Genomic DNA, 25,681 nt, shown 5'->3' with positions numbered 1-25,681 from the left:
ATGGAATGTAGGTTCATGGGACTTGAACACAATCCGCATCTTTTATCCAGGTACGCTTCCATGTGTAGGTGGTAGGACGACTGTTCCAAGCAGTGGGACAGTGCTGATTAGCATGTAATCTGCCAGTGTTCAAACCCCGAGGCTGCCTTTTGGATGATAGCTCGATTGTATCAGCCACCCAACGCCGTAGTTACCTGGTGATTGGCAAAGCCACTACCCAACAGTCCAGTTCGCAACGACCGGTGTATATATGCACAAAGAGCCCGGGTAACAGCATACGTTGAGAAGGCCGTCCTACCAGCCTATCTGTCCCTGAATCCTGACCAGGAGCAATAGTCTCCCAGCTCAGGGATCTGTCGGTCACCAAAAGCACCTGTGCCAACCATTGCTTTACAGCTTATGACTCAGGATTAACTTACATGAATACCTTCTAGAAGCTCTATCTAATTCCGGACTATTATAAGGCAATGAATCTAGAATCGCCTATCAAGCTCAAATTGCGAACGGGCTCGGTTTATCAAGTCCCCAAAATAGGTTCAAAGTACAAGCTTGAAGCCTCAGGGGCCCATGCGTTCTGAATCCATACCATTCGTTGATCTCCAGCGGGGCGAATATTTTGAGTAACGTCACTAGGTCACCGCGTTGGTCGTAGATTTCTGCCTATCTACCAACGCAGACTCGGACAAAGCAAGCGGAAGGCTGCGTGAAAGAGGGAACAACAAAGGGAGAACCCGGGATAAGCCAGCCAGGAAGCTTCCCAATTCACCCAGTATCCCTGTTTATTTATTTTGCTTTCCCCTCTTATCCTCGTCCAGCCCCTGCGCAACAGATCCGACCTCCAGCTGCTTCGAATCCAACAATCATCCAACTCACCCGATGCGATGACCCTCGACCTTTCCCTCCCGGCCACCTGCCCTCCTCTCTGTCACCCCCGCTACTATGAATGCAACCAAGACTTGGCTGCCTTCGCTCTATACACCCTCGTCGATATTCCAGAATCAGATCTCTCAAAACTCCTCCTCTTCCTGAACCATGAATGGTGCCACGGTGACGATGATATCCCACCCATAGTCCGCACGCCCAAAACGTACAACTTCACCGGCAAAACGCTAAAGGACATCGTCAAGGCTCAGACCGAGATGGACATGCAAATGACTCCCCTCACCGGTGCCCAGGCAAATTATGAACTGGGCTGGCATCCGGAGGCCTTCCTCGTCGTAACGACGCGGGACTGTGTTCAACCCGGCAAGGGTCTGCTCCTGGTATTCATGGATGACTATGACAATGAATTCGAACAATTGGATGACCCGGAGGTGCGGCGGATGGACAAATGCTTCCTTCCAATCGAAGAGGCCCCGATGGTGCTCTCGAGCTTTCAACTTACGGACATGGCGTTTATGGACGCGAAGGCCCAATTTGGGGGTGGGGATGAGTTGGTAGGGCCTTAGTCTTGTCTTTTTTGATGGCTTCTGTTGATCGCGTTGAATTCCGGTGTTTCTATCTGCAATGGAGATAGTACTCAGCCTTTCAAGATTGTTTGAACATGCCTTAACATGGAATGCCTCGAGTATGACATCGTTGCTCATTTGTTGGCACCTAGACCTGGAATTCTCTTTACAGTATCTTGCTCGAAGGAACCTTTCTTTGTAGCATTTAGCTTCATTAGACCATTCCTTTTGTAATTACCTCAATCGTACGCTTTATTAGTCTCTATACGCTTGCTACTGGCTTCATTAACTACGATAATTTAACAATTCTGGTAATCTCAAGGGGCACAACTGGTCCACAACCAAACCATGCACTAAGTATCTGATAAGCATTCTTATTTAACCCGGAAGACCTCAAATAGTAAATTCATGCCGTAGGAAAAAGCCCTCTAGCACCTCCCTAAATTCCTCAAGTATCAATCACTTACATCATCTCTCCAAATCGATCCACCTGCATCCGCGTCGGATATATAAAAGTTTAAAAAGCCAAAACCACCAATCCACTCCGGCCAGATCACCACTCCAGTCCGGTCTATAGTGCCGATCCCTGTATAATGACATACGACATCTATCAGCCGATCAGGTAGATCGAATCAAGTCTTTCGGGCGCAGAATCCATCGCGGGGATCGGCGCGGGGATGACATCACTGCAGTTATCTGCTCTACAAGTTAACAGCCGAGTTGAGTCCGTGCTACGCCATCATGCCTACTATGTCATACCATGATTTAGTTAGTAGATGGATCCAGGGAAACAATGGTGGGTGGATATAAAAGCACCGTCAATATCGCTTCTTTCGTAGGTTCTCAAGACACAAAGACCACTTCATTTCACTCAGTATCCTTGTTCAGACCATTCCTTGAAACACTCACACCCATAATAAACCAACCGAAGCCAACGAAACAAAATCAATCCACAAAAATGTCTCTCGCAGACGACTGGCAGAAGAAGCTCGTGGGAAAGAAGTTCGTCGACAACGAGGCGGAGAGCGTTGGTGGTGATGTATGCCCTTCTTGCGTTCCATAAACCTTCTATAGGTTTGGTAGGGATCTAATAGCGTGAATTCTTAGACATTCACTTCATCCAGTCTCCCCAGTCCCAGTCGGGTCTTGAGAAGTGACGATATGATGACTATGGAATATGTTGCGGATCGGTATTTCTCTCCTTCGCTGATCCTCTTGGCTCCAGGTGTAGGAGTGTATCATATAGCTAACGGCTTCCTATAGATTGAATGTTCATCTGGACGATAACAGTGTTTGTAGCCATGTGTCGTTGGGATAGATTCCCCTTTGGGGTGTCACTTGTGAGCTTTGAGGTTACAGTTCGTCTCGGAATCGGTGTCACGACCGACGCTCTGCAACTTATTCTTGAATTCTTGTTTCCATTATCCTTACGAGGCTGTGTTCTGGTAGCTTTTAATATCTTTGCCCGTGATATCCATATCGAGGACATTGTACATAGCTGGGCCGTATCTGATGCGGCCAAATTGTGGATGTGATCATCCTTACTGTTTTATGTGTTTGGAAATATTACTTTGTTTCTGATTTTCGTTTTTCTGTTAAAGAAAGAACAATAGGCTTCGGTATTTAGTGTACATAAACTTAGAGGCCTTTCGTCCCGATCAACCACCTATCTAAACGATAGCTCACACTGTAGTCTTGGAACTCGTTGCTGAAAGGGTAATCCACATATCCTTCCTTCACCATCGGTAAATAAAACACTTTCCGGTCATAAGGAGTAAGCTTCAACCCCCCTCGGATTCTGAATGGGAGATCGGGATTGGAAATAAAATGTCGCCCGAACGCAATCAATATGTCCTTGTCCTTGAACTCTGCCTCAAGCAGGGCCTTTGCAGAATCAGGATTAAACCCGCCTGCCAGAATAACCGGACCGGGGCCAGCCCAGGCATCTACAAAAGGATTGATCTTGTCGTCATCGTCGCCGTCGTCGTTTCCAATGACACGAGCCTCGATCAGGTGCAAATATGCCAGCTTAAGCTCGTTCAAAGCGCTAATCACATGAGTGAACTGAGGAACCGGGTCTTCCATCCTCATGCCCTGATATCTTTGCCAGGGCGATAGACGTAGCCCGACCTTCTCAGAACCAACAGCATCCACCACGGCACGGACAGCCTCAAGGAGAAAGCGAGAGCGGTTCTCAACGCTTCCTCCATACTCGTCATTCCGCATATTGCAGTTTTCCTGAGTGAACTGATCGATAAGGTACCCGCCAGCACCGTGGATCTCCACCCCGTCGAATCCCGCCGCAATAGCATTTCTCGCAGCCTGGGCGTAATCAGCGACGAACTGCGCGATTTCGCCCTTCGTCAGCTCCCGCGGAACGGGATCTCCGATCTCCAAGGCCGTCGGGCTGGAACTGACAATGTCGAAGCCTTCTGCCTTTGCAACATCTGGCATGGCGACACGACCGAGGGCCCAGAGCTGTAGGAAGATGAAGCTGCCCTTTTTGTGGACTTTGGCGGTGACGTCCTTCCATGCTTCGATTTGGTCGCTGCTCCAAATACCAGGGACATTGGGGTAGCCGCCAGCTCGCTTCGATATGAACGTGGCCTCACTGACAAGAAGTGTACCGGGGACAGAAGCCCGCTGAGAATAATACTCGGAGACCATTGGTAGAGGCACATGCTCTCCGTCGGCTTTGAATCTTGTAAGCGGAGCCAGAACCACGCGATGCTGAAGGTCAAGGTCGCCGACCTTCAATGGCTTGAAAAGTTGACTGTCGGACATTTTGGAAGCTGGGGGGAGGATAAAATCGGGAAATGGTAAGGAAATATAGACTCCAAAGAAGTGAAAGAATGAAGCTCCGATATTAAACACTTGGAGGACGATGGTATTTATTTCAGGGTTTGGTCAGATCAGAAGACTAAGTGGGAATAGGCGTCTTCAATTATCAAGCCGTTATTAAAAATCAAAGATTAGCAGCCACGAAATGACTACCCATTTCGGTAAATATGTGGGCCATCATCAGGAGCTCGTGAAATCGCGCTTCCGGGTTTGGAAGGTGTCTCCATGATGTTTGAGATGCACTGGGAGTTCGAGGTGGCATTCGGGGACCATGTCGCTACTCCTTCGTTCAGAATTTTGGCCTGGCTCGTGAATACTGACTTGCCCACCATGGTTATGCGTGTAAGGTTGTCACTCTACTGTTCACCGTAATGAGCGGCCTTAAAAGAAGAGTCAGTTGTAATCGAAGTATTCGCTTCTATAGGGAGGACATGCTGAGAGGCATACACGCAAAAAGAACCCACATTGGATCCCTGCTGGAACACTGCTACCGCGAAGACTGATTAGCAATCAAGAGAACGTCGCATTATGAATCAGGTGTCAGGTGAAAAATAAAAGGGGTATACTTTGTGGCCGGAATATAAATTCCGCCCACACACCAAGAGTGGAGCATTGATGCCGTGGAACCTCATGGATCAAGATTGGAGCCAAAATCTACAACTTAGTAATGCAGCCATGTTGCCCAAAGCTTAATTACAAACCAGGGGGAAATGCACGTTTTCATATCAATCTTTATCTGGTGACGTCAACGGAAAGGGCCTATATATAAGGCCAGGATCACAGCCTAAAGAGCGCCATCAGTTTCAATCCCAGCCCGCACACAATATTCAATATGTCAGCCGTGAAAGTTGCACTTGTCGGAGCAAGTGGTGAAACAGGCCAATCCATTGTCAATGGTCTCCTGGGTTCTCAAGATACCAAATTCGTTAGTACCGTCGAGCCTTTCCCGCAGATGCTGAAGGTTGCTAATTCTGTGTCAACTAGGACATCGTAGCCCTCACAAGGCCCGAATCCCTCGAGAAACCCGCCAATACCAATCTCAAGGAACGTGGAGTTAAGATTGTCCCAGCGGACTTACGAGGTCCCCAGGACGAAATTGTCAAGCTCCTTTCGGGTATCGACATCGTCATCTCGGCAATCTACTTTGGTAGCCTTGCAGATGAAGTCCTACTTGCGAATGCTGCAAAGATTGCTGGAGTGAAGCGATTTGTTCAGTCCGCTTTTATGATCATTCTTCCCCCAAGGGGAGTCGTGGACTTTCGCGAACAGGTAGAGACTGTTTTCATATATGCCCATTCGACCAAGAACGACAGTGAATACTAATGGTACTATCAGAAAGAAAACAATCTTGGCCATATTCAAAGTCTTCACCTTCCATACACCTACATCGATGTTGGGTGGTGGTACCAACTGACTCTCCCCCGACTCCCTTCGGGTAGGATTGATTACGCTCTCCCGAAAACACAAGACAACCAGGTCATCGGTCTGGATGGCAATATTCCCAGTGCTCTAGCTGATATCAGAGACGTTGGACGGTATGTTGCGAGAATTATCACGGATCCGCGCACTCTGAATAAGAAGGTTCATGTGTACAACGAAATATACACACGGAACCAGGTATATGAGGTACTGGAGCGGCATAGTGGCGAGAAGATACCACGGGAATATGTGAGATTTACTACCAGCGACGGAGCTTGGTGGATCGAGCATGCTAACTGATATTAGATATCGGAGAACGAAGTAAATACACGGATAGAGGAAGCACGTACCGCCCTCAACAAGAATCATAAGGACGGTGACGCGCTGTCTACGTTCACGGTGTCTCAGCTGTTCCGGTCCTGGGGCATTCGTGGCGAAAACACTCCGGAATATGCCGCATACCTTGGATATTTGAATGGCAAGGACCTATATCCCGACTTTGAGTTTACCAAGTTTGAGGACTATGTCAAGGAGGTTCTTGAGGGGAAAGTAAAGGGAGTTTATCAAACCAAGAAATAATTGGACAAACCATAAATTGCAAGCGGGCGCGAGCCGCATGTAAGGGGTGGAAAATCCTCCAGCTCTGGCGCAGAAGTACTCATATCCGGGATCAATATTACATGTTCTCACAGCCTACCTTTAGATACTGGTTATAAACAGACTTTATCAGCGCAGCTGCACACATTTACAAATTAACATGTCCTGTTATGTACCTTCAAGCGCATCGGAAGGCGGATCTGCATGAGGTGAAGGAAATTTTCAAGAGTCACATCCCACGCTTTGTTGATATTTTCATTGAAGGTCACATTGCTAGCCCGTAACTGCTGTCATTCGGCATATTCCTCCACGGCTACATCAAGTAGTCCTTGAATCATGATTGGTTCAGTCCAAGTCATGTGGTCTCAAACATACTTCACCGCAAAGGTCAACTTATCCGAAGTCCCCTTGGTGCCGATAGCCCCAGAAAGCTTTCCATTGTTGGACGAAATATCAGTCAGTCCTCCGAGACTGCGACCGGAAGAGTCAAACATCCGAATAAAAGCTAAGTCACCGTCTTCGATAGCGCTCACAGAGCGATGGCGGAGCGAGTCAAATGCGAACGTGGCAAGTTGGTCAGTTCCCTGGTTTGATTCGCGCAAGTAGATCGCTGATTTGTCGTAGAACCCGGGGAGGGTGGAGCTGGAGGTGAGCCATTTTCCGGCGTTTTTGGACAGAACGCGGTAGGTGACGTTGCGTTTGAGCTGTTGAGAATTAGCAGGCGGGTTAGACACAAGGGCTAGTAGATTGATTACCAGTGGTTTCTCATTAGAGTTATGTTCCACCTCGATCTCGAACTTCTGGTCGCTTGCGTTGTTGACCAGTGAGCAGTTGCTGGTTAGCATGCTTCCCGTGTCGATATCGTTGATGAACTTCAACTGTGCCGGGGTGAAGGCGCCATTGCTGCCATCGAGATCGTGCATGAGAACACCCACTTCAACTGTCAGTAGTCGGGCTCGTTACAGATCATTGTAAATATTTTCACTTACAAGCCATTCCCATCTCGTTCGTGGCTGCTAGATACCGAGATCCTGCGTTCAAAGATACGGAAACTTTTGACTTCACCGTATGGACTTTGGGCGGTGCCGTGGTGCCTGTTTTTTCAGTTACAGCTGGCTTCGAGGTTTCGGATTTAACAGGAGAGACGGTTGAAGCTTTGCCAGACTGTACAGTTTCTGGTTTAACCGGAGGTAGGACCTTCCCAGTCTTATTAGGCTGAGATGTCGCGTCCGGTTTGACGGGAGCGACAGGCTTCTCCGTCTTTCCAGCTTGTACATGGGTCTCTGGCTTGACTGGCAGGCTTGTCTCGTGCGACGTACCTGTTTTATCTGCATCCGTCTTGCCCTCACTCGTCTTGTCTGTTGGGCCGGGCGGGTTTTTAATGGCATCGATCTTGGCTTTGAGAATAGAGCCACCAGAAAGATTCATAATCATGTCGGTCACGGGAATCAAAGATTCTTGCTGTGGGATGTCAGTTTCCAAATTCTCAGCACGCCAATGAGATCAAACCTTAACAACGCGCCAGTTGTAATACGATGCCACTGTGCTGCACCATGCCGGTGGACTACAAAACAGTTAGTGCACTAGCACACGCTCACCAGCAAGACAAACCCACTTATTGCACAGCAGTGTATCACCGCCCTTGGCCTCCCAAGTCATGGTCATATTCATGGAACTGGTCTTATTCTCCGTCATGTTGTTCGAGGCGCTTCCGTAGTTGGCACTAGCGGAGGCCTGTACCCATGGCGACGAGAATGACAAGCTAGCAGCTGCCTTCATGGATTTGGCTTTCTCCGTCCGCTCGGAGTCTTGAAGCTTTGTGCAGTCTTCGGACGAGTGGAGTCGCCCTCCGAGTTCAATCCGAGTTGCGAAGTAGTGGCCTACACAATCAGCACAGATTTCTGTAAGTTGAAGAGTGATATATACCGTATTTCTCGTTAAAGTCGGTCAGAGACATCTTATGACCTAGGGTGTTGATATCGGCCTTGCATTCTTCGGTCAGCTCGAGGCTGCTTTCATCTAGGTGAATGACCACCCGAGGGAACTGATCTCATTAGCTATGCTGCAGCCTTGAGGGGGACGGCACATACGTTGTAGGTGATTGTCAACACCTTAGTCTGTGTGTCATTCTGGGTTGCCTTCGAGTCAGAGCTGTTCGATGAGTATCCGCCTTTTACTGCGGCGCTGACACCAAAAGCTCCCCCACCACTATTCTGGTTAGCATTCATCTCACTGTCAAAGCAATGAGCGCATACATTGCCACCTCAGCCGCATATTCAGTCATGGAGCTATCGGCCATGGCTTTCGCTACAGACTTGGATGTCTCGGACATTTCGACGTAGGAGTCAAACGGGGAATGCGAAGCATTTGCTATTCATGTTAACAAAGTCCCAAAATTAATTGAATGTCATACCTTCGGTGGAGGAATGTCCGAAGCAAAAGATGTCTCAAAGTCCTGGAATTGACGCTTGGACAATTGAAAAGCTATCAAATCAATATTTTTCTTGTACCCCTTTCAGAACACATACCCGGGTAGACAGCTCTTTCGACCTTCTTGTTGATGGATACTTCGTACATGCTGGTTCGACTACCATGGAGAAGGCAATTGTTCCTGAAGACGATGTTCCAATGTCTCTCGGTCATGTCTGATGGGTACCTGTTATTGTCAGCATTGTCACCGTCGACTGGGTTAGCATACGTACACTGTAGCACCACCCTTTTGAGCCATGAAGCTGGAGTGAGCATATGTTGATGCGATAGCCTCGGCCTTCGTGGTTGGTAAGGCAGGGGCCTGGCTTGTCAGTTTTATCCTTCACATCATCTAAACGATCATACCTTGGGTAAGTCGAGATCCAGTTTAGCCTTCAGAAACTCCTGAGTACCAGTATCTAATTCCGTCTTCAGACTCTTCAATTTCAGGTACACACTCAAAGTCTGAGTGTCCTGAGTGAGGACATTGTCGCCCGTAGTGGTGGTCTACCCATTAGTATTTTCCGTGCTGATAAAGGAGCAAAACTCACCGTATCTGTCTTTGGGTTTTCTTCCGTCTTGGGTTCGGATGTTTCCTATGGCTCGTTAGATTTTTCTTGGAGCAGAACGGAAGTACAAACCAGTTTATTGCCAGCTCCTTTCAAATACACCGACAGAGGCGTGTCCTCCTTGGCCTCGGCTCCTTCGGTATTACAGAATGGGCTTCCTTGCCTTTTTCATCGTTAGCAACATTTTCTTCTAGTCTAGGATAATTAACCCACTGTCTATAAGACAACACCTCCTCACTAATGAGCATCTTTCGCAGATCGGCCAGCTTCTTGCCAGTTAGGTTGCCGACACTCCCAAGCGAGACGAACTTCTCCATCGACGAAGTGCGCGAAAGAGGATCATAGTTGTAGATTTGAAAGACAGCTTGTGTCTGATTCTGGTTGGCTGCAAACTGTAAGTCTCAAGGTCGACCGGCGGATAAAGATACACACCTTTTCCTGCCTCGTTTGCTTTTTCCTTCAAGGCAGCCGCCTTGCTCTTCAGCTCGGACGCAGACGTAGAAGACATTTCGAAACACGGTTGTCAATTGAGCAATTCTTAGAAAGTAAGGAATATTTGTGAATGGTTTGGCCAGCTCCAGCAAGCGAAGCTATGGCCCTTTAAATACCCATCGCTTAACTCGGAACCCATCAGGCATGCTGCCACCCAAAAAAGTCGTGTCTCAATTTCATGCAAACCCCGCTCCGTATTCAGCTGAAGATACTCGAGACATGTGCTCGCCGGGCATATTCTCCGATCAATATCAAACATCTGAATGGCCACAGCATCGGCTGCGTCGTAGCGGCTAGCTGACACCGCCAGCTATCAACCAAAGTGGATACTGTCCGTGGATCATCCCGACAAGACTAGTATAGATCAGCACATTGCAAAACTCAATCGAGCGACAAGGTGAGGTTATTGGCGCGCTACTTTTCGATAGATCGGACCGTGCCGGTCAGCTGAAAGAATTGTCTACTCCACAGTGCAGAGCTGCTGGTCATGCTGAATACCTGTTTCAAGTTTGCCTGACGTATGTTTGCCCTGTTCTGTGAGCGGGGCGTTTGATTGGTGGGGTGGTCATGAATTGGCAAGTTGTCTTGACAAGGCAAGGCGGCTTCTGGAGATGCGTACGCAACATGATCCAGCCACTGAGGATTCCGTGCCTAATGGAATGGGTGATTTCGGAGGCAATCCATTGAGCGAATTTGGACCATGAGGTATTTCAAGTTTTGGAAAAGTTCAAGCACTCCACAGCCAGTAGGTGGCTGTCCCCATATCAAGTATGATTGAAAACTGATGAAACGTTAGATCCCCGAGATGAACTCTGCGAAAGCAATAGTTGCAAGAACGATGAATTGCAGATCTGAGGCTGCCCAGTTCCAAACACCGGGGTGTCACGTGGAAAGCCTGCGCCCTTCCCCCTGCCTACCAATCACAGTCCTACGATCAAATGAGAAAACTTGGCTTCTAGTCAATAACTGCCACGTAGCTGGGAAGTGTCTAATCGAAGGAGCTACAAATAAGCTGAAAGGCGAAAGACTGAGACTACTTTCATTTCCTAGTCCTCCTCCTCGATGAACGGATCTTTCTGCCATGACTGGAGAAGCGCCCGATAAAGGTTGCGTCGCATGCGGATGGACACTCGACAAACAAAAGCAGTGTTGCTATTCCAGCCATGTCAAGCTCATATATGGTGCACACAATCGCGGTGTATGGGCAATCGGCTCTGAGTTGATTTTGAAAGAACGCCCCGATGATGGACGAAAGAATGATGTCAAAACATTGAATTATCTTTCAACTATCACGGATATCCCAACCCCGAAGGTCGTGCGCGACTGGTCTGACAAGAATGGGCGATACTTCGTTCTCCAAGAACAAATATATGGCCAGACACTTGAGGAAGCTTGGCCATCATTGTCAGCACCTCAGAGAATAGCCATAGCAGATCAAGTTGCAGATATTCGCAAGAGGCTCTGTAAGGTCACCTCAACATCTATACAGACTGTTGACGGAGGCCAGTGCTATCCAGGATTACTCTTTTTTAACCTCGAACCTCGCGGACCATTTCACTCCGATTCCGAACTTTGGGATGCTATAAGGCTCGCCCTTCGCAATCGACCCAAAGAGCCCATTCCCGAACAAGCCCTGGAGAACTTGAAGAGGCGTCTTCCCAAATGCCAGCCCTATGTACTCACTCATTGTGACCTCAACCTGGGCAACATAATGGTTAAAGATGGAAACGTTGTTGCCATACTTGACTGGGAATATGCTGCTTATTATCCTATATGGTATGAGTATGTCTCAGCTTCTTGGGGATTCACAGAGATGGATGTCGACTGGAAGCGGCTCCTACGACAAAGTTTGGATACACATGAAGATGCAAAAGAATTCTGGGACGATCTGTATCATTTGAGCCAATATCCAGATCTTAATGAGAAGGGCCAGGAAGTGCTGGAAAGACTAACATCGAACCATTGACAAGATAATGTGTTCTGTAGCCAGGAATAGAGTGTATGATAAAAGTTTCGTGCGGGAAAAGACTCCGCCCTAGAAAGAGGTTTTACTCTTTCCTGGCTGGTTTTGGGTATTGTGTCGGGTATTGGCCACTTGGACTTCGGCCGAAATTTGCTGACGTTGATGTTTTCGCATTATGAGACGCAATAATGGATTGTTTATTTGTGGGATTTGGTAAATTCTTGGTTGTTCAAAACGCTTTCAATGGCATGATCCCTTTTGTTGGGCCTAGTATTCCTGTCATTGGGTGATGATGATGGTCCGGAAGATGGTGAGTGATTTTAGTATTTGCACTTTAGTCACATGATGATATCCTCGTTTTACATCCTCAACTGTGATTTAACTCTAACCCCGCGGTTGAAACTGAATTGCATACACTAACATCTCAAGATCAGAACTAAACCGTAAGAACTCCCATCCAGAATGGTCCAGAGTGGGACGAAATTATGTTGCCCCAGTAACAAGTCCGCAATCACGTGATAATAACAGCGTCTCGCGGTTCTAGCCAAAATAGGCAGGTTACTGCCTTACCGCCTCATTCTGGCCATCATCCTATCATTCGGGCAGTTGTACTGAATGCAACAAGACTCCGCTTGAATTCTGTTCTGTGAAGTCAGTCACGGAATGTATGTAACTATGAAGGGTCTGAGTCTTACAAAAATTTCTGTCTCTTGATCATCCAGGAGCTTCCCTGGTATTCTCTTTTGCAAATATATATTTTCGTTTTTGACACTGTCGCACTGGGTCTACTGCAGTAGGAATCACAACTTCACCCACTGAGGTACTCGGATAAAAAGACCTTCTTAAAGCATCTAGTAAGATCCTGGTCCTCGAGTACAGATGAAAAATTAAACCCAGTTGCCATGATAACAACAGAATCACAGAAGTGCCCATATCTCCTGCTTACCCGAGCCGCATAGAAATTCGATAACAGACCATGCCTCAGAGCCCCAATAACCCACCAAGCCGCCAGCCATTCAGGATTTTCCTGAAAACTCTTCGCCGAAAGATAAAGAACCGGTGGCGAGTATACAGCCCAGATATTACCCCTCATGCTGACATGAGATGTCTTGGTGTGGCATGGCCTGCATACAATAATAGAGGCTGGACTAATCAGTAATCCCATCACCCATCTGGTCAGACATTCCAATCTTAATATTGAGGGGAGCCCACGAGAATTGGTGGTCACGGCGCCCCCGACCCATTGCATGCAGTGTTCTACAATGATGTCTACTCCGTAATACCCAACTCTATTGAAAAACCAGAGCAATTGGAAATGAGCGCGTGACCTGACCAGAACCCTAATCGGCGCTGTACGGATCCCATTGCCTTGTTAGGCTCATGTCTTACTAAGTGACATCCACAGCGAATGCAATGGTAGCAGACACGATGCGAACTATTCTCGTAGACATCATACCATTGACTGAAAGAGAATTGAGTTGAGCGCACACCACCAAGCGCAAGGCATCTCGTGTGGCTCGAGAGTCTCCAGTGTCTCACTCGGAGAATTCACCTGCCCATCACATCGATGCGTCATACTAGAACACGGAGGCCGGAAAACCTTCGCCAACTCCGTCCGGCGAAATCCAATGGCGTCTTATCCGGTCGTAATATAAGATAATATAAAGATTTTCGCCGTGCTTCCATGGATGCTCGCCCGCCGGGGAATATTCTGCGAAACATGGCTAATCACGGGAAGCGTCGTGTTCGTAAAATACCGCTCGCCAGCGACATGGATTGTGACTGCTTTGGTCTGTCGGGTTGGCAGTGGTACTCGGTAACTAAGGTACTGGGTATGTAAGTGCGAAATGGCTAGTTATTTTTAGTCAGGTTTTCAAGGCCACCGATAGATCATTACCCGAGTGAGTATCTGGACTGCGTGTTGAGAGTTGATAGTGACAACCTGCAGACTGCCAACAAACCAGCTAATTCGAATCTCCGCAGACAAGGTCGCACTACAGCCCAGCCGACGCAGGTTCCCTCGCAAACAAGCAGCCGTTGTCCAGGGCAATTTCCTGCCACCGGTCGTGGAGAGGATATTGGCTGACTGGAGAGCCGACCAGCTGTAACTAACGTAGTCAGACTTTTTTCTGCGCAGACTCTTATCAATATTCTTACAGCCAGAGGAGGCAGTATTTCCAGCCTCTCTCTACCAATCTCCCAAACCGGCGACGCCATGCGTGCACTAGATCAACGTACATCGTCCAACTCGGAGGCGGCGTTCTTGGTTACATGACGGTGACATCGCGTTGACAGAAGGCCCGACAGGCAGACCAGACGGACCATCGCAACATCAGTTGCGGGGGTGAGCAAAGGACAGGCACAGACGGACCAGACCAGCGAGTCCAAGACGCTAAGAGGCCGGGGAGGCATTAGCGCACTCCCAACCTCCCGTTTGTTCCTGCCAACGCTAAACGGGACGTCTGCCGTTGCGCGACGCTGATTTGGCGCGGTGGAGATATGATAGATGAAAAATGTCTCACAACCCCGCTGGACGTGGCTCTCGATTGTCCAGAATCGTCCCATCGTCATAGGCTTTGGGCTCTCGCTCGGACCTGCAGACCCTGGCCTTGGAAGTGGGTGGGTCGGGTTCGGATTATTGGGCTATCGGTGCCTTGACTTCGATCGGTCTTGAACTTTCGCTTCTTTGTTCTATCGCCCGTCAGTTTTCCGTCGAGGAGGAGAAGTGAGACCTGCCGTTCCCCTCTCTATCTGAATCCCGTAGGTGAAATCCGGCCTCGCAGATGGACCGGGGCTCACGATCGGCACGACCACTTGCATTAGAACCCATGGACGAGTCAGTAACGTGGATTGCTTGGTTGCGATAAGTTGTCGGACGGGAATCCAATCGCCGATCGGCCCTGCGAGGCCAGGAATGAGAGGTATCTATGGCGCAGTACCCCGTAGGTACAGGCCGAGTCAACCGTATCCTGGTGAGCTGTCTGCCGCCACTCGGGTCGACAAAGCTCTGTCGAGGGTCCTAAACTCCTAATGCATCCTAGCGTGTGCTGTAGGGCACGCGAGCAGGGGTCTTTTTTGGCTGGTCTTTCTAAGACATGGGTGACTCGAGTCGCTTCTCTTCCCAAGAACGACTAATTTAGTTCCTGCTGGACTAGGTCCAAAGAATCCGGTTATCGAGTGTGATGGCCTCGCTTTAGTTTTTCTTTTCTTTTCTTTTGTCTTATTTTTTATTTTCTTAATTTTTTTTGGTTATTTTTCCCTTGGCCAAGGAACCTGCCAGGGATACTCCGGAGCAGGGTCTCCAGATAAGAAAATGGATCCATTGGAAGAGAATCCATGAATGGGACGCAGTGGAAAGACAACAGCCATGACGCATGCAGTCCGTCAGAACGGTGTTAAATAGAAGCTTCTTGTCCGCAATGTCCATCCGGCGAACTCTCTCTGCCTCTTCGTTCGGACGTCCACACTCGTTTTGTGAGATTTGTTGCTGGGTTAGGGCTTGTCCCCGATATCGACCTATAGTCTTTGGGTCCTAATAATAATCACATCTCGTTAATCTTGTTTGCTGTCCAACCCACCGGTCGTTATGAAATTCCACGCAGTTTCTGCCCTGGTCGCCCTGGGCGCCTTGACCGGCGTGGCTGCTTCGCCGGCCAAGGTGGTCTACCGGCATCCATGGATCGTCGAGAGAGGTGACCACGAGCCTCCTCACACCCCCCCGGAGCATCATACTCCTCCTCCCTGGGGTCCTCCTCCGCCTCATCATACCAAACCTCCTCACACCAAGCCTCCTCATCCGACTCTGCCTCCGACTCTGCCGCCTGTAACCACTACTCCATGCGAGACGGACACTGAGACGGAGCCTCCAGTGCCCACTACCACTCCATGTGAGACTGATACTCCCACGGAGCCTCCGGTGCCAACCACTACCACGCCATGCGAGACGGAGACCGAGACGGAACCCCCAGTTCCCACCACTACTCCTTGTGAGACTGAAACGGAGACTGAACCCCCTGTCCCGACTACCACTCCATGCGAGACCGAGACTGAGACGGAGCCCCCGGTACCTACCACTACGCCGTGTGAGACTGATACTCCCACCGAGCCTCCGGTCCCGACAACCACGACTCCTTGCGAGACGGAGACAGAGCCTCCAGTGCCTACTACCACTACCCCCTGTGAGACCGACACTCCTACGGAGCCTCCTGTGCCAACGACTACTACTCCATGTGAAACCGAGACGGAGCCCACGGTTCCCCCTACTGAGCCTCCGGTTCCTACCACCACTCCATGCGAGACTGAGACGGAGCCTACCGTTCCTCCAACTGAGCCTCCGGTCCCGACTACGACAACCCCCTGCGAGACGGAGACTGAACCGCCTGTCCCCACGACTACTACGCCATGTGAGACTGAAACCCCCACGGAGCCCCCGGTGCCAACGACCACGACCCCATGCGAGACGGAGACTCCCACCGAGCCTCCTACTCCTACCACCCCGTGTGAGACGGAGACTCCCACTGAGCCCCCGGTTCCTCCTACCACGACTCCTTGTGAAACCGAGACGGAGCCTACTGTTCCTCCAACTGAGCCTACCGTTCCCCCAACTGAACCCCCGGTCACGACTACTCCCTGCGAGACTGAGACGGTGCCTCCTACCGAGCCTCCCACCCCTACGACTCCTTGTGAGACCGAGACGGAGACCAAGCCCCCGGTTCCTCCTACTGAGCCTCCTGTCCCAACCACCACTCCCTGCGAGACCGAGACAGAGCCCCAACCTACTGTCCCTCCCACCAACCCTCCCGTGGAGACCAGCACTCCATGCGAGACCGAGACCGTGACTCCTCCGCCTGAGACTCATACTCCTCCTCCCCCTCCCCCTCCTCCTCACACCAAGACCAAGACCCTTCCTCCTCCTCCCCCGGAGACTCACACTCCTCCCCCTCCTCCTCCCCAGACCGAAACCGAGACTCTCCCCCCTCCTCCCCCAGAGACCCATACTCCTCCTCCCCAGACGGAGACCAAGACCCTTCCTCCCCCTCCTCCAGAGACTCACACGCCTCCCCCTCCTCCCCCAGAAACCGTGACCCAGCCCATCCCCATCACCACCCCTGGATCCACCGTCGTGCCTCCCGTGCCCGGAACCACTCTGTCGACGGCCTCCAAGCCGTCCGGCGAGTCTCCGCACGAGCCGTCCAAGACCGAGTCCGTTCCTCCCGTGGCCACGACCTCGACGGAGCCGACGGCACCGATCTTCACCGGCGCGGCGGCTGTCAAGGATGTGGAATCGACCTTTGCGGGCGTGATGGCTCTGGGTGCCATTATGGTGTTGATGTAGGGTGGATTTGGATTGCACCTTATGGAAGGAAGTGAGCCGAGATGATGAGGGAGGTGATTTATGAAATGTTAATGTTTGATATCTAGGTAATGATTTTACGGTGTGATGCTGATGTCGATGGTGTTGATATTTATTTACCGATAATGTGATCTGATGCGATGTGGTTTAATCTTAGTCTAGTCTAGTCTTAGTCTTAGTACTTAGTGAATGAATTATCGTCAGCTGTTATATGCAATCAGAAATTCTCATACTTCAAACAACGGAGCGCTACTCACATTCCGAAGATACCTTACCTTGTCTATGACGCGGGGAATATTTAACCCCTCATTTAACAAAGCTCGACCGTGTAACCTTATACCCTACCCTCCCTTGCTTAAAGAGCATCCCACATTTCCAACCCCACAAACCACCTCAACCATGCCCAGCGACAACCGCTGGTTCGACAGGACATGGCTCGGAAAAACCATCCAATTCACCAACCCTCCAAGCGCATGGAAAATCACCCAGAAACGACGAGAAAGCGAAGACCGCTTCACGCGGGACGAATACGAAACCTCCGGCTTCTTCTCTGAATCGAGCTGTATTTTTCTCTGCGAAGAGATTACCGACACATCTCATCCTCAAGCGCAAGCTCAAGCTCAGACTCAAGCTATTATGAAAGTTCGAATGCAGTGCGATTCACTCCATTTCTCCCCCTATCCATCTATCCTTTAGCATCCAAAAGTAAACCGAGTATCTAACGGTGACGGGTGACGGGTGACGGCTCATAGAATCCCCAATACTACCGCGGAAAGCGACGAAGAAGAATACGACCAACCGCCAGAGGCGGCACTGCGCGGTCGAACAGCGCTGGAGATCAAAGCCCTCCAAGTTCTCACGGAGGCATGATGCTCATGCACCCCCGAATACATCACATCGAAGTATGAAACCCAAGCCGAGGAGGGGTGCGTACCGGGCGGGTTTCTGGACTTCATTGTGATGACAAGAGTCGAGGGGGTGGCTCTTTCGGGGAGGTATCTTCGCGGAATGGAGATTGATGAGAGGCGGGATTTACGAGAGGCGTTTAAGGCGTCGTATCTGTAGGTTTTATTGATTTTACTAATGGTGTATTGGCAATGGCTGATGGGATGTGACGTGTCAGGGAAGGTCAAGAGCTTGGGTTCGTGAAATAGATGCATATTCGAGGAATTTGATTTGGAATAAGGGGGAAAAGAAGTGGTTTGTCTAACGTCCGAGTTCTTGGATGGGTATCTGAAGCTGATATTTCTGGATTCTATAGTTATATCGTGGATTGGGAGACGTGGACTCGACAGTCCCGGGAGTGGAATGACAAGGAGTATTGGGCGTGGGGACTTGACTGAGCTGGATAGATTTGGCAATCTACAAAGAATCGAGCTTCACCCTCGTGTTCATGCTACAGAGATACTTTTCTTCTAGTCCTGGGTGATGACACTTGAAAGCTACCGCCAGATAATGATATCCTAGGCGGAATTGGTCGGTCAAATAAAGAATAGGCGTGTTATTTTGGTGAGAAGTGCAGCTTCAACAGCTTTGCACAGTATATTAGACCACTTCACAATACTGATACAGCTTCAACATCCATACCATGAGCAAACTATTTGGCATGTTGGTATCTGGGGTGGGGCAACCTAACACGCCAAGCCATCATTCCGCCATCTTCATCCCTTTATTATCGCTAGCACTGCCTATCTTGTTAATACAAGCTCAGTATGGACTCACGAATTTCCGACCAAATTCAGATGTTACCTCGAACCTACAAAGAAGATCAAGCCTACCGAACAGATGACTCAGAGCCATGCTCACGATCCGAAAACATCGTTTTCAAAGCCGACAGCTCAAAGTGGCATGTCAGGGTGACATTCCGAGGCCAAATTGGCATCACGAAAAGAAGTGGTCTTCTGAAACGAAGAAAGAATTTAGAAGCATTCATTTCTATGGTTGATTTCCATCTCCTTCCCCTCATTCCAGACACAGTCAGTGAGCTGGTCATTGAGCAAGCCTCATACTCCGCAAAGCTCCCACTGAATCCAGGACATAACCCCGAGTCGAGCGATAGTCTCGATGCTGATTGGACATACATAATCCAAGAAGATGTTGCGCGAGTGCGATACCCGAATTATGAGAACAACTCAAATCTACCAGCCATGATTCTCACAGACATCGAAGAGACGGAGCAGCTCTCCAACAACGTCTTTCTAATCACCAAGAAAGACGAAGCCACAAACTTCATCTACAAGACAGTAGACCACCCCTTTAACGAACCAAATCATACAACAATGTTTGAGCGGGAGCTTCACAATCTCCAGCTCTACCAAGACAGTCCTAGCATGGTTCAACTAATTGCTGTGGTGAAGGCGCCCAGCCCATACCAAACGACAACCACACCCAGTGAGCAAGACCACAATGTCATATACGGCATGGTGCTAGAATACCACCCCAACGGGACTCTCGAGGACGCGATCACTCGAAGGGATGGAAAAGGAGTAGCCTGGAAGTCGTGGCCGAGGCAGCTGGCGCGTGCGCTGTTGCGGTTACATGATTCTTGCATTACGCATATGGATGTTGCGCCGAGGAATGCTGTCATAGATGCTTCTAACGGGGCGGTTTGGATCGATATTGGAGTCGGGTATACGTATGAGAACCTGGCGCCTGAATTGCGGGATGATTCGTCTCCGTTGGATGCCTCGTTTGAAGTGAGGTGTCGGAGTGATTGGTGGGCGTTTGGGAAGCTTTTGGTAGAACTTGCATCGATTGAGGATGGTGGGTTTTCAGATATTCTCCGGGATATTGGCGGAGGACTGTGTTTGGGCAATTTCGAAGAGAGGCTTGGTATTTGTGATGCTATACAACAACTATGATACGTTACGAACTTTGGGCCAGTTTTTGTTTGGAACCATAGAAGAGTAGAATGGAGAATGGTCAGAGAACAGACTCCAACCTTCTTTTCTTTCCTTTTTTTTTTGTGCGCCTAGTATTATCCCAAGATTCAGATACAAGCATTTATCTCTTCTTCCTTAAGCAGAGCAAGTCCTCCTTCACAGCGGAATTCATTATTTGGCCTGCCATGTCACACTAGTCCGATAACGGGATAGCGCACACCGACCGACCCGGTAATGTCAATCGCCGACCAGACCGTCCATCTACCTTGAGCTAAACTACCAATTCTCTTCATCATACAGCGTACAGTCTCGACAAGTTATTCTGGAGGTGCAGAAAGTCTCAATTCCCCGGACCGCTTGTACTAAGCACTCCCATAACAACACAGTCACGATGTGTGCTACGTCAGCGGAAATCAGGCCAATCCCACCCCATTGATCAATAGCCGACTAACACCATACATACCAAATCAAAGACCAAACCGACCAGATCGCAAATCAGACCACATGAATTGGAAAAGCAATTCTCCAAAAAGAGGCACTTTCTCCGCTCTGTCCCCATAAATTGCAGATCGGACGGGATTCCGTCGGCAATCCAGACTCGGCCCATGGACTCGGCTCTGTCGGGTTTTGAACAGCGGGTATTGACTTGACATTCGTAGGTTTAAGGTCCAGGTAGAGCTATAGGTATAACATGTATACAGGGCCCTGCAGTTAGAGATTAATCAATTCCCTGACTCCGCTCTGTTCAATTCTTCAACTCTTCCATCCTTCTTCAACTTTTACCTCCCAGACACACCACACCACTCCCACCGTCCTTACTGTCTCCTCTACTCACCAACTCCCTATCCCCTACCTCCTCCTAAACCCGGAGCAAACCCGAATCCAAAATGTCTAAACCAAGAGTTCTCCACCTCGGCGCCCCCATAAAATACAACCCGACGATCTACACGCGCATCAGCCAAAAATTCGACATCATCCAGCCGCAGCCGTCCGAGCTGCCGCGCGAAGAATTCAAGCGCGCACTGAAGGAGCGCCGATGGGGCGATTTCGACGCCGTGTTTCGTCCGTTCTGGAATACGGGCGGAGAGATGGGGAATTGGGATGAGGAATTGATTGGGCTTTTGCCGGGGAGTGTGAGGGTTATGGCGTCGGCGGGGGCGGGGTATGATTGGGTTGATGTTAAGGGGTTGGCGAAGAGAGGTGAGTTCACTTATTTGGTTTTTGGGTTTTGGGTTTGGGTAAGTGGGTTGAGTCATTAGGTTAAGTTGAGTTGCTGTTGAGTTGGAAAGGGAGAGGAAGAGGGAAGTTAGGGCTAGCCAGGTCATGAGCTTGACCACTCTATATCATCTCCCTCCTACATCAACATCTACATCCCCAACCTCAACCTCACTCAACCTCATCGTCGAATCCAATCCCTAAAACCCCTCATCCACCTCTCCTTAGCCCCCTTCATTCACCATCAACCACCTACTAACATCCCATCCCCAGGAATAATCTACTGCAACGGCGCCGCCGCCTCCAGCGACTCCGTCTCCGACATGGCGCTCTTCCTCATCCTGTCCGTATTCCGCAACCTGCGCTGGTCACACAGCGCCGCCCACTCCGCCAACCCCGTATCCTTCCTCGACGCACACAAAAACTCGCCCCTGAGCGCATACAACCCGCGGTCCCGAACCCTGGGGATCATCGGACTCGGACAAATTGGGTACCAGATCGCGCTTAAGGCGCACAACGCATTCGGGATGAAGATCCTATACCATGATATACTACGCAAGAGTCCCGAGATGGAGGGGAGTATTGAAGCGGTGTTCTATGATACCTTGGACAAGATGCTGGGCGAGAGCGACTGCGTGATCGTGGCGACGCCGTTTGCAGGCGAGACGCTGATGACGGAGGGGCGGTTCCGCGCGTTTAAGCGCGGCAGCAGGTTTGTGAATGTAGCGCGGGGGTCGCTGGTGGATGAGGAGGCGTTGGTGAAGGTGTTGGATGAGGGGGTGTTGAGTGCTGCTGGGCTGGATGTGCATGCGAGCGAGCCGAATGTGCATCCGCGGTTGGCGGGACATCCGAGGGTGATGATGATGTCGCATAATGCGGGGGGGACGGTGGATACGCATGTTGGGTTTGAGAGGCTGGCGATGGAGAATGTGGAGGCGTTTTTGGAGACGGGGAAGGCGTTGACGCCGGTGAATGCGCATTTGGTGGAGAAGCAGATCAGGAGTGTTTTGTAGTTGGTTACGGATTTAGGAAGGGATAACGTGAAAGAAGTAAATTCATAACTATCATCAGGAAGTGAATGCTAATAAGAAAGTCATACCCCAACTCTATCAGTGACATCCGCCTGCGACATCCACTGCCTACCATGAGAAGGTCTCCTCGTAAAGATCCATCGTGTGGTTTCCCTGTTTCTCTCGCACCGTCCTCCGCACATCATCGCCCATGGCCCCCGGCCCGCACACGCTGACGGCCATCGCCCCGATTTGCGCGGCTTTCTCACTCTCCAGGATGTGATCAAAGCTCGGCTTGCCGAAGTTCACGCTGATGGGGACGGTGGGCGGCAGGGTATTCGACCAAGGGCTCTCGTCCGTCTTGAAGTCTTCCGTGCTGGTTTCCTTGAGCGTCACATATATTTGGACAGACAGCGAGAATTCCGGCATGGGGAAGTAAGAGTGTCGTTTTTGCTCGTTGGGGACCTGGATAGCCGGGTGGTTGAGAAGGGTGGTCATCCACGGTTGGATCCATGTTAGATGATCTGGGATTGTCAGCGAATCCTTGACCCATCATCACTCAGAACAGTGCTCAAGACGCGGACACTAACCTAGACTGCGAACCACCCAAACCAAAGTCACTTTCCTCACCGCCGTTGACCGCGCGGCGAATCCGCTAACAAACTCCTGCATGTAGCTCATAGGATGCGTGATCCCGATTCCACCCGCGATCAAGACCACCGTCCCATACGACTTAAGAGAGTGCAGCCCACCTATATCGTTAGCCGTATTTCTGAACTGCAGTAGAATAGACCTACCAAAAGGCCCCTCGGCCAATGCGCGAGCCGCGAACTTCGGCTCGGCAGACTTGTTCACCTTCTCCACGAGCTTATGCGTAAACCCATCCCGCCGCTTGATCAAAAATGACATGACAGACTGCTGCGGCTCTCCCAGCAGCGCATTCAAGGAATCACCCGAACTGCGTTTCTGCAACATCCCAGGCGGTTGGGTAAGTTTCCACGCCACGGAGAAGGGATGCGATGTCCACAGTCCGAGCGATGGGATGTATAGATACATGTACTGGCCGGCTTTGAATTGCCACGACCGTGCCATTGTCACGTCCACGCGCGCCACGTCGCCAGGAAGCAGCTCCACGGTGGCAGTCGTCATCTTGCGGCCAAAGTTGCGCCAGACGATAATGCCCAGTCGTCCGGCCCTCTGCTCCTGGTCAGTAAAGCTCGCCTCTCTCAGTGAGACCACTCACATCTAATCCCCATAAGACGAGAGTCGCCAGCAAGACCCACTGCTGAGCAAGGCCCTCGAGATGGTACCACAGCCCTACAAATGCCATAATCGCCAGGGCAATGTGCAGATGCAGGAAAGCTTCGTAGAACGCATGACGGACAGCCGAGGCGGACTGGAAAAAGATCGCGACGAATGCGATAAGAGCCTATGCTCCGGTTAGCTCGAGCCCACCCATCCCCAACAAAGCACTTACAACCAACCCGGCCACGAAGAACGGAGTGTGCCAGATGATATGGGTGATTTCGGTCATGCTTTCTGTTCCACTTAGCAATGTCCATAGCCGATCCGATGTAAAATGTCTCACTTGATTGAGCCTTTCCAACCACCACACACACCACATGCAGGATCGCGCCTCCCACCATGAGCCGTCCGATCCACCGATGCATGAGGTTGAACGTGTCGAACGGAAGCCCCAACAACCATATTAACGGATTGTTTCGCCCTGCAGTCAGAACCAGAGCCGGCGAGTTCATTACAGCAAGATGGCCACCCGAGTATTTGAGCTGGTACATCATCTCCTCATAGTCGGCCCACCAGTCAATCAGGGCGAAGAAAAACACCAGGTTCAGCGCGATATATCCCAGTAATAGCAATGTTTCCAGTCTCAACGGAACCGTCCCCATGTGAAATGTATCCAGCAAGCGAAATTCGCGGCTGTGGCGGTTGGAAAATAACGGCGCATAGAGGACATGTTTGTTGATAAAGGCAGATAACCGAGACGTCCGGACAAATCGTGACTGGTCGTTCTTTTCGAGAGCCTCGCGCAGGCGTCGCCTATACCGTAGTCGTGTGATCGTGCGGCCAATGAAGAGGACAAAAAACATCCCTCCCAAAACATACAGCGGAGTCGCTAATGCTGGGTTCATCGGCGGGTGATGCTTGGTGTTCCGCTCCACCCCCGGCTTCAACAGCTCTACGCCCATGATTCAAGCCTTTGGGGCCGATATTATAAGATCCTGAAGCGAGGGAAAGAAAGGCGAGTCACGTAAAGGGGCTAGAAGCCACACACATCCGTTCACCACTCGAAGGAAATCGAAGAGGTTGTTGACAGTCATCTAAAGAGAAGGAAGAAAAAAAGAAGGCACAACTGTCAAACAGTTGAAAATAATATAATGAATGCCCACTCAGCAATGACGTGCAAATAGGTTTATATTTTATTCTCAGGCTACGTCATCCACTCCGGTGGCAGTCCCGGCTTGTGAACAACTTGTCCCGGGAATCAAAAGATGGACACTGGGGCTGCCTGGGTGCCAAGTTTCTTTCTTCCTCATGTTTATCCAAGACATATGGAAGCCCACGGCAACCGGGCGCATGCAATGGAGAAGAATGTGGGGAAATGATGTGTTGGAATGTGAGGGATGCAGTCATGGACTTGTCTCGATCCCGCAGGGTGTTATCTCGACGCGGCGATGAAGATCAGGAAAGTTCGTACAAATTTCGCAGGGCGACCGAATTCTGACAATTTCCAGCGAGCGCAGAGCAGTCGGTCTGAGTGGATGTGGTTGAAACATCGTCAGGGTCTGAACGCGATGAAACAGCAGCGCCGGAAACGGAAAAAGGGGAGAAGAAAGCCATCCGCCAAACCCGAAGCATCCACCGTCGTCGCGTGGGATCAAATGCGTCATCGCAAACATCGAACTGGTTTTTCTCTGATTAGGCTTCCAAATGGATTATAACTTCCAAGTCAGCCTGGTGTTGCGAACCCGTCACAGGATGTAAATCGTATCCGACCCCGTATAACCCCTTGGGGCCGCATTCCTATCTGGCTCGAAAGATCGTCCAGGCGGAAAGGCCACCTGAGCCCGCAGGCAGGCAGAGGGACGCATCATGTAGATGCCTGGTGTGAACTAATCATGTTCGAGTTTCTCGAAATCCATGAGATAATAGGTAACCACGAGACGGACGTCATCAACTCGGATGAACAATAGATTGCGCAAGTCGAGTTGACACGCCTCATATCCATACCACGTCGGAGACAGAACAAGGTTAAAGATATTGTTACATCCCAGGGCCGACTGATGATGCAGGGGCATATCAACCCGCCAAGAGGCTCATTGTAACGTTACGGCGCCGGATCGATGGCCAACCTTGTCCTCGGGGGGAAGCAAGCCGAGAGGCAGTTACTGGCTTCAGCCGGTG

General features: G+C 50.2%; 11 protein-coding genes across 11 annotated transcripts; 8 read left to right on the top strand and 3 right to left on the bottom strand.

The window, feature by feature from the left end:
* Positions 1-703: 703 nt before the first annotated feature.
* On the top strand, positions 704-1,492 carry P170DRAFT_441781 (uncharacterized protein). Its single transcript, XM_024850396.1, has one exon. The coding sequence runs from the start codon at positions 882-884 to the stop codon at positions 1,446-1,448; it is 567 nt and encodes a 188-aa protein (XP_024698656.1). The 5' UTR covers positions 704-881; the 3' UTR covers positions 1,449-1,492.
* Positions 1,493-2,406: 914 nt separating this feature from the next.
* P170DRAFT_481300 (uncharacterized protein) lies at positions 2,407-2,766 on the top strand (the record flags this gene model as incomplete). Its single annotated transcript, XM_024853855.1, has 3 exons — positions 2,407-2,487; positions 2,556-2,638; positions 2,712-2,766. 3 exons carry the CDS (start codon positions 2,407-2,409, stop codon positions 2,764-2,766), a joined length of 219 nt encoding a protein of 72 aa, XP_024698655.1.
* A 320-nt stretch (positions 2,767-3,086) lies between these two features.
* Positions 3,087-4,232, bottom strand: P170DRAFT_369969 (alkene reductase; the record flags this gene model as incomplete). Its single annotated transcript, XM_024844936.1, has 1 exon — positions 3,087-4,232. One exon carries the CDS (start codon positions 4,230-4,232, stop codon positions 3,087-3,089), a length of 1,146 nt encoding a protein of 381 aa, XP_024698654.1.
* Positions 4,233-5,095: 863 nt separating this feature from the next.
* Positions 5,096-6,287, top strand: P170DRAFT_419257 (NAD(P)-binding protein; the record flags this gene model as incomplete). The annotated part of the gene is made up of 4 exons (XM_024847274.1): positions 5,096-5,214; positions 5,274-5,558; positions 5,625-5,957; positions 6,015-6,287. Exons 1-4 carry the CDS (start codon positions 5,122-5,124, stop codon positions 6,285-6,287), a joined length of 984 nt encoding a protein of 327 aa, XP_024698653.1. The 5' UTR covers positions 5,096-5,121.
* Positions 6,288-6,670: 383 nt separating this feature from the next.
* P170DRAFT_481297 (uncharacterized protein) lies at positions 6,671-9,851 on the bottom strand (the record flags this gene model as incomplete). Its single annotated transcript, XM_024853854.1, has 15 exons — positions 6,671-7,009; positions 7,061-7,239; positions 7,295-7,766; positions 7,815-7,869; positions 7,921-8,185; positions 8,232-8,349; positions 8,396-8,513; positions 8,561-8,675; positions 8,834-8,961; positions 9,008-9,096; positions 9,141-9,281; positions 9,326-9,370; positions 9,416-9,506; positions 9,557-9,728; positions 9,776-9,851. The coding sequence occupies 15 exons, from the start codon at positions 9,849-9,851 to the stop codon at positions 6,671-6,673; spliced, it is 2,403 nt and encodes an 800-aa protein (XP_024698652.1).
* A 1,065-nt stretch (positions 9,852-10,916) lies between these two features.
* On the top strand, positions 10,917-11,801 carry P170DRAFT_369853 (kinase-like protein; the record flags this gene model as incomplete). Its single annotated transcript, XM_024844933.1, has 1 exon — positions 10,917-11,801. One exon carries the CDS (start codon positions 10,917-10,919, stop codon positions 11,799-11,801), a length of 885 nt encoding a protein of 294 aa, XP_024698651.1.
* A 3,583-nt stretch (positions 11,802-15,384) lies between these two features.
* P170DRAFT_431297 (uncharacterized protein) lies at positions 15,385-17,133 on the top strand (the record flags this gene model as incomplete). The annotated part of the gene is made up of 1 exon (XM_024848022.1): positions 15,385-17,133. One exon carries the CDS (start codon positions 15,385-15,387, stop codon positions 17,131-17,133), a length of 1,749 nt encoding a protein of 582 aa, XP_024698650.1.
* Positions 17,134-17,510: 377 nt separating this feature from the next.
* On the top strand, positions 17,511-18,762 carry P170DRAFT_468983 (uncharacterized protein). Its single transcript, XM_024852579.1, has 4 exons — positions 17,511-17,804; positions 17,904-18,003; positions 18,055-18,212; positions 18,413-18,762. The coding sequence occupies exons 1-4, from the start codon at positions 17,551-17,553 to the stop codon at positions 18,492-18,494; spliced, it is 594 nt and encodes a 197-aa protein (XP_024698649.1). The 5' UTR covers positions 17,511-17,550; the 3' UTR covers positions 18,495-18,762.
* An 87-nt stretch (positions 18,763-18,849) lies between these two features.
* Positions 18,850-20,012, top strand: P170DRAFT_514591 (kinase-like protein; the record flags this gene model as incomplete). Its single annotated transcript, XM_024855224.1, has 1 exon — positions 18,850-20,012. Exon 1 carries the CDS (start codon positions 18,864-18,866, stop codon positions 20,010-20,012), a length of 1,149 nt encoding a protein of 382 aa, XP_024698648.1. The 5' UTR covers positions 18,850-18,863.
* Positions 20,013-20,920: 908 nt separating this feature from the next.
* P170DRAFT_370337 (D-mandelate dehydrogenase-like dehydrogenase) lies at positions 20,921-22,261 on the top strand (the record flags this gene model as incomplete). Its single annotated transcript, XM_024844950.1, has 2 exons — positions 20,921-21,233; positions 21,522-22,261. The coding sequence occupies 2 exons, from the start codon at positions 20,921-20,923 to the stop codon at positions 22,259-22,261; spliced, it is 1,053 nt and encodes a 350-aa protein (XP_024698647.1).
* A 120-nt stretch (positions 22,262-22,381) lies between these two features.
* P170DRAFT_468981 (ferric reductase family protein) lies at positions 22,382-24,596 on the bottom strand. Its single transcript, XM_024852578.1, has 6 exons — positions 23,847-24,596; positions 23,736-23,797; positions 23,502-23,687; positions 23,056-23,455; positions 22,849-23,010; positions 22,382-22,782 (listed from the first exon to the last, which is right to left on the bottom strand). The coding sequence occupies exons 1-6, from the start codon at positions 24,463-24,465 to the stop codon at positions 22,388-22,390; spliced, it is 1,824 nt and encodes a 607-aa protein (XP_024698646.1). The 5' UTR covers positions 24,466-24,596; the 3' UTR covers positions 22,382-22,387.
* Between the last annotated feature and the right edge of the window lie 1,085 nt (positions 24,597-25,681).

This window comes from Aspergillus steynii, assembly GCF_002849105.1.
Source record: "Aspergillus steynii IBT 23096 chromosome Unknown P170scaffold_11, whole genome shotgun sequence".
Taxonomy (NCBI): domain Eukaryota; kingdom Fungi; phylum Ascomycota; class Eurotiomycetes; order Eurotiales; family Aspergillaceae; genus Aspergillus; species Aspergillus steynii.
This window is presented reverse-complemented; position numbering and strand designations above follow the sequence as displayed.

Excerpts from the sequence above, each read along its gene's own strand:
- P170DRAFT_441781 (XM_024850396.1), top strand. The coding sequence starts at position 882 with ATGACCCTCGACCTTTCCCTCCCGGCCACCTGCCCTCCTCTCTGTCAC.
- P170DRAFT_468983 (XM_024852579.1), top strand. The coding sequence starts at position 17,551 with ATGCCCAGCGACAACCGCTGGTTCGACAGGACATGGCTCGGAAAAACC. Across the intron at positions 18,004-18,054 it reads TGGAGATCAAAGCCCTCCAA|TATGAAACCCAAGCCGAGGA; the intron begins GTTCTCACGGAG and ends ATCACATCGAAG. Across the intron at positions 18,213-18,412 it reads GCGTTTAAGGCGTCGTATCT|TTATATCGTGGATTGGGAGA; the intron begins GTAGGTTTTATT and ends TGGATTCTATAG.
- P170DRAFT_468981 (XM_024852578.1), bottom strand. The coding sequence starts at position 24,465 with ATGGGCGTAGAGCTGTTGAAGCCGGGGGTGGAGCGGAACACCAAGCAT. Across the intron at positions 23,456-23,501 it reads TCGTCTTATGGGGATTAGAT|AGGGCCGGACGACTGGGCAT; the intron begins GTGAGTGGTCTC and ends GACCAGGAGCAG. Across the intron at positions 22,783-22,848 it reads TTGGGTGGTTCGCAGTCTAG|ATCATCTAACATGGATCCAA; the intron begins GTTAGTGTCCGC and ends TGACAATCCCAG.